Source organism: Eucalyptus grandis, chromosome 11 (assembly GCF_016545825.1).
Source record: "Eucalyptus grandis isolate ANBG69807.140 chromosome 11, ASM1654582v1, whole genome shotgun sequence".
Taxonomy (NCBI): domain Eukaryota; kingdom Viridiplantae; phylum Streptophyta; class Magnoliopsida; order Myrtales; family Myrtaceae; genus Eucalyptus; species Eucalyptus grandis.
The window spans coordinates 2,355,233-2,360,329 of record NC_052622.1 but is presented as its reverse complement, the minus strand read 5'-3'; the positions used below and the strand labels follow the sequence as shown (position 1 = coordinate 2,360,329).

The 5,097-nt window shown below is 38.6% G+C and overlaps 1 protein-coding gene across 2 annotated transcripts; it reads left to right on the top strand.

Annotated features, from left to right (window-relative positions):
• Window positions 1-263: 263 nt before the first annotated feature.
• Window positions 264-3,292, top strand: LOC104424414 (protein SHORTAGE IN CHIASMATA 1-like). 2 transcript variants are annotated; one of them, XM_039304638.1, is made up of 3 exons: window positions 264-962; window positions 1,491-3,125; window positions 3,201-3,292. In XM_039304638.1, the coding sequence occupies exons 1-3, from the start codon at window positions 744-746 to the stop codon at window positions 3,282-3,284; spliced, it is 1,938 nt and encodes a 645-aa protein (XP_039160572.1). In that variant the 5' UTR covers window positions 264-743; the 3' UTR covers window positions 3,285-3,292. The 2 variants fall into 2 exon arrangements, with proteins under 2 accessions (XP_039160572.1, XP_039160573.1); XM_039304639.1 differs by having other exon boundaries at window positions 3,196-3,284.
• Window positions 3,293-5,097: the final 1,805 nt, after the last annotated feature.

Below are 5,097 nucleotides of genomic sequence, written 5' to 3'. Positions count from 1 at the left end.
TGTACTAGGAACATTGTCTGCAATTGTTGCAGAAGCCCTGATTGATTTGAAGCCACAGCCTCCATTGGCATCCGACGGGATCTATTTAAATTGGCATCTATTCGAGGAAGACAACTGCAGCTCTGCGATCAATTCCTTTTATCACAATATGGTAGGGGAGCTGAACAGGAGTTTTGACTTCGAATTAAGTATTGCCAATTATGGGAAAGTCATTCTTGACTTCATCCTTCTTGATCACAATCCTAGCAGCCTAATTTTGAAGAAGGCAGTGGGCCATTGGACATGCTTTCTGACAGGGTCTCTTTGCTGAGGGAGGATCTGACTGAGGCTGCTTCCCGGACGTCTACTGATACTGAATACCAAAAGCCAGCAAGTCAAACACTGGTTTCTGAGTATGATTATGAGAGGGCTTCATCACTATTTAAATCCATGTCACCATTTCATGACCTGGACTTCTTCATCCTTCAAAAGATAGAGCTGAAGAAAATAGTGTACCTGCAGGCAAGATTCCTGGTGAAATGAACAATATCCATGCGGTCAAGGTTCCTGATGATATTACTTGCAAGGTTTCAATTAGTAGCCCCAGGGCAGGAAATCCATCTTATGAGCCACCTGTTGTAGGATCGGGCCATATTGAGCTGGGGCTTGTTTCTTTTCCTGATGCGGTCGTTATTGTGAACACACAAAATTCAAGTGAAGTAATGTTGGTGTCCAGAAGAAGTACATATTGAAAGATTCTCGCTATGGAGAAAGAAGGAATTCAAGTAATTGAGCGTGATACAACCCTGCCAGTTGATATTATAATCAGTGCTGCAGTTTGCCTGGTGTGGTATACTCGCAAGAACATTGGCAGAAAAGCCTCTGGTTTCAGTGAAGGATCTTCAGTGTTAGCTTGTCATATTGAGAATATAGCAGCAAATATTCTTACTAACTTGAGCTTCGCTTTTAGGGCATGCATTCTGGTAAATATCATTCATTATTCCTTGTTGTTAGACCTTTCTCAACCGGTTGAAAAGGAAAATTATTTCTTCTAGAGACAAAAATTTTCATTTCTGTATTTTTCTGGATAATTAAAGTAGGAAAAAGTCTAGCAGTTGTAAAGAAACATGTGCAGTGATTACATTTATATTTCAGTAACAACTGCTGTTTCAGCTCCATCTCATGCTTTTACTTGAGATTTTATGTGTCATGCTGAAGATGAACTTAAATTGTTTCTGCATGCAAGCACTGTGATGATTTGCTATTATATACTGTGCCCTGTGCATATTGTTATGAAGCCAATAGAAAGCACAAAACAACTGTAAATTTGTTACTCTTAATTGGTTTGCATTGGGCTCCTCCCTTTTCATACTATTAGTTTTCTTCTTTTGTAATGTTCGCTTAGCCAAGTTGGCAAAAGCATGCAACTTATGTCATTCCTTACAAGAAGTTAGTGCAGGTCTGTGATTTTATGATTTTCTCATTATCTTATGCTTTATTATTTCTACCAGATATTTGAGGGGGAATCTGGCATTCTTGCTTCGGTAATGGAATTATCAGATGGACTTTATGCTGCGGCAGCTAGTCTGGGAATTGATTTACAACTCCTTTGCTCCTTTTCACCTGAGCTGACTGATGAGATCATATTGAAATCTATTGCTAAGGAAACTAGGATTATTAGGGGTCTTTATACTAAACTTCCTGAATCAGAGACACTGGCAGAATCTTTCCTGACCAAATTTCCTTCTGTCAATCCACTATCAGCTCATGCAATACTGTCTTCTGAAGGGATGCTCAGTGACTTTTTTGAATCATCTCATGAATGCAGAGTTGCCACGGTCCAAAAATATCAAGTTCCTAATGAAAGTGTTTCTCTATTTAGTGCTTTATGCCAATTTGGGGAACGTGAGGATTCTCAGTCTATAATGACAGACTGCTCTTCTTCAGTGTCATCAGGCCCTGACTCTAAACACTGCCATAGTAAGCTGGATTCTGGAGGGAAAAGATGTAAGTACAAGAAGCACCCTGACAAAGGTGATGTACCTGTGGACAACCTGCTGCATTTTCAGCCTTCAAAACTATGTAACAGCACCTCCTCAAAACTTCCTGGGTTTACAAATCTATATGATTCGACAATACTCAAAGCTCAGGAGATACACAACAAGTTTAAAGAGCCCAATTCATGTGTTGATCATTTCCTAGGTCAAAAAAGAGGGATGGATGAGTCAACTACCACATATCCTTCTAGAGTCGGCAATCGATTTGATTCTGGGATCAAGAAAGGTGTTTTCTCCTCTAATGTGACTGAGCACCAAAGCCTAGCTCCTGATGATGATTTCCTTTATTGGTACACAGGAGCACACCTAGCTACAACGGACACCTTCGATTGGACGGATATCAAGAACTCTGATATTGTTCATGAGGACACTAAAGGTGAAGCTATCAACCTTACCCATCCATCAATTGCTAATCCTTTGGAATTTTCATTTTCATTGCCAGATCTGGAAAACAATGCCAGAGGTGGATCCAATCATGCAAGTAGATTTTCCTTCAATCGACACAATTATCCGACTTTCCCAACAGTTGCTGAGAGCGATTCTACTTCATTCATTCATAGTCCTGGGAATCATCAAAGGCAAAGTTTACAGGAAGAAACTGATTGCTTTTTATCTACGGAACTAGTAAATGACAAAATGCCTACCGACAATCAGGACAAACTCTTTAAGGGGTTTTTGGATGGGAGATCCATGGAGAACTTACACGGTATACCAGTACAGGCGAACAGGGCAAGGTATCATGGAACACCACTTAGAAATGCCATTCACATGCCCCACTTGCAAAAAGGTTCACCCTGGACAATTGAGTTTCTGAACAGAATCCGGGAAAAGAGCAAGTCGTGGCGGCAATCCCTTCCATCCAGTGCATCTCCTTGTTATGGAAATACACGGACCAAATCAAATACAACAAAGAGAAGAAGTCCATCGATTCTCGAATTTTTTAAGTATCAAGGAGGTAGCACTGTCAGAAAAACACCTGAAGAGAAGAGGCAGAAGAGATCCACTCAATCATTTGGTTCGTTCAAGAATGGAAAAGTGGCAGCATCTCTGGTCCCTTCATGGACTCCTGTGGATAAAAGAGCAAGACGGGTTTGTCTGAATTCCCTATTTGATCTTTCCAGTGCTTTCTACCAAAATTTAAAATAAATAGTTATTTTAGTGCAGAAACTTTCCTTCGTGACAAATGATGCTGAGAGCCAGACTAAGCTGGTTTGGGGTGATAAAGCCAGAGAAATTCACGACCACTGAACAATTTGCTTTTGAGCTGATCAAAGGATAGAGAGTTAGGGTGAGTAATCTCTCTCTTTTACAAAGATAGCCTCGCTTTTTGTGAAGATGGTGAGTTAACTGGATTCCTCGGATCATATCTAATTTTTACATAATTTTTCACAGAACTGAAGAACCAAGAAAAATTTTATGGGATTTCCCAGGGATTTTTCATCAAGAAATTATGCACTTATAGGTGAGTTTCCATTTGGATTTATTTCCTCTATTAAGTCAGAATAGGCTTATGGCCGAAAAAAATGACAGACTAGGCTGGCAACTTCAGCTGCACAGATCAAACATTAATAAATGTTCTCTATTATTAGTCGAGTAAATTCCTCTAGCATTTTGAATAGAACTATCTAGAGAAATTAAAGTCATCACTGATGTATAGTTCTTGTATTATTATTCAGTCGCTAATTCTGACAGTCAAGTAGCTGCACCATGAATTGAAGGGCTTACTTTTGAAATCCAGATATGGTTTTAGAAAAATTTCTCAAGGAAACCATGATTCTCCATTATATATGGATTTTTGGTTTACGATGATGTGGTTTACTGCAAATGTAGACAAAAGCTTCATGATACAAATGTAGATTTGGCTAGTCATATTTACAAGGGTTGATGCAGATCTAAGTTTCTGCATTGTTTATGCATGCTATCTGCTAGTCAATTGTCATTCTGACTAGAAACTAAATTGTGGAATCTCTCAGAAAAAGGGTGAGGACCTGAAGACACTGAAGAATCTCTCTGAATATCCATCTTCAGTGTTCTCAATCCTCATGTCCAGACTAAAGAAATTATCACCTTCTTTAACTGTAGAACCATCTTCTTGATTTCTCATTCTATTTAACTAGCCTTTAATAGTGTTACGCACGGTGCCTGTGAACTAATTTATATATATTGAAGTCAATTATATTATATCAATGGCTTTTCTCACTCTTTTTAAAATTCTCTTTAAATCAGTCTGTCTTTTTTGCTTGAGATCTACATGACATTCAACACAACTTCATTTCACTTTTTGAACATCCATTCCATTAAAAACACCCACACTTAATATACCTTGGCGGATTGCACACCTTCGCAAGCATTCTCTATAATTGGTTTTGAACTTGTGTGTGTATGCAAAAGAGGAAAGTATTAGGAGGATTGCATACCCTTTTACTAGGTCGACGAAATATGGTACGAGAATCAGCACATCGGTATCATGTTCAAGCTGAGTCAGGCTTGTTCAGACCATGACACGAGTTACCTTTCACCTCAGTCTCAAGCCACCATCTGCCATACAAAGCTTGAGGAATATATTCTACAGAATGTTCCTACGCATGTGATGTGCACTTAACATAACGGCATGAAAAAGGAAACCAGCACAAGAAGCAATTACAGGTGATAAAGAGAGTCGGTATTGGCCGCTTTCTTATCTGAAAACAACGTAGAATCTGTATATCAGGGGGACACGGAGCAGAAAAAAAGAAAGCGTAAACAAACACATTCAGCACAAGAAACCAGGACCCGATTCATTTCTTTATTTATTAATCTATTTTTTGTACCTAAAGAAAAGAGCTTGGAAATGTGTTTTCTTTAATACGCTGTTCCATTCGTTCCCTTGTCTCTTTTCCTTCCATTTGATTTTTCACATACAGTCGGCTTATACCAATCCAATGGTTCTTTGGATGGCCCATCTCTGAAAAGTATAAAAAATTATTCTATGCTTATTCAATTTACGTCAATTCAGTATTAAATCTCTATCCAAATCAATTTTATAAAAGATTGTTGATAATAGATGTTAAATGTGCTAGAT

What these genes read in the sequence shown, in the direction of transcription:
- LOC104424414 (XM_039304638.1), top strand. Translation starts at nt 744, where the DNA reads ATGGAGAAAGAAGGAATTCAAGTAATTGAGCGTGATACAACCCTGCCA. An exon ending in CTTTTAGGGCATGCATTCTG is followed by an intron (nt 963 to 1,490) that starts GTAAATATCATT and finishes TATTTCTACCAG; the next exon opens with ATATTTGAGGGGGAATCTGG. An exon ending in TGGATAAAAGAGCAAGACGG is followed by an intron (nt 3,126 to 3,200) that starts GTTTGTCTGAAT and finishes ATTTTAGTGCAG; the next exon opens with AAACTTTCCTTCGTGACAAA.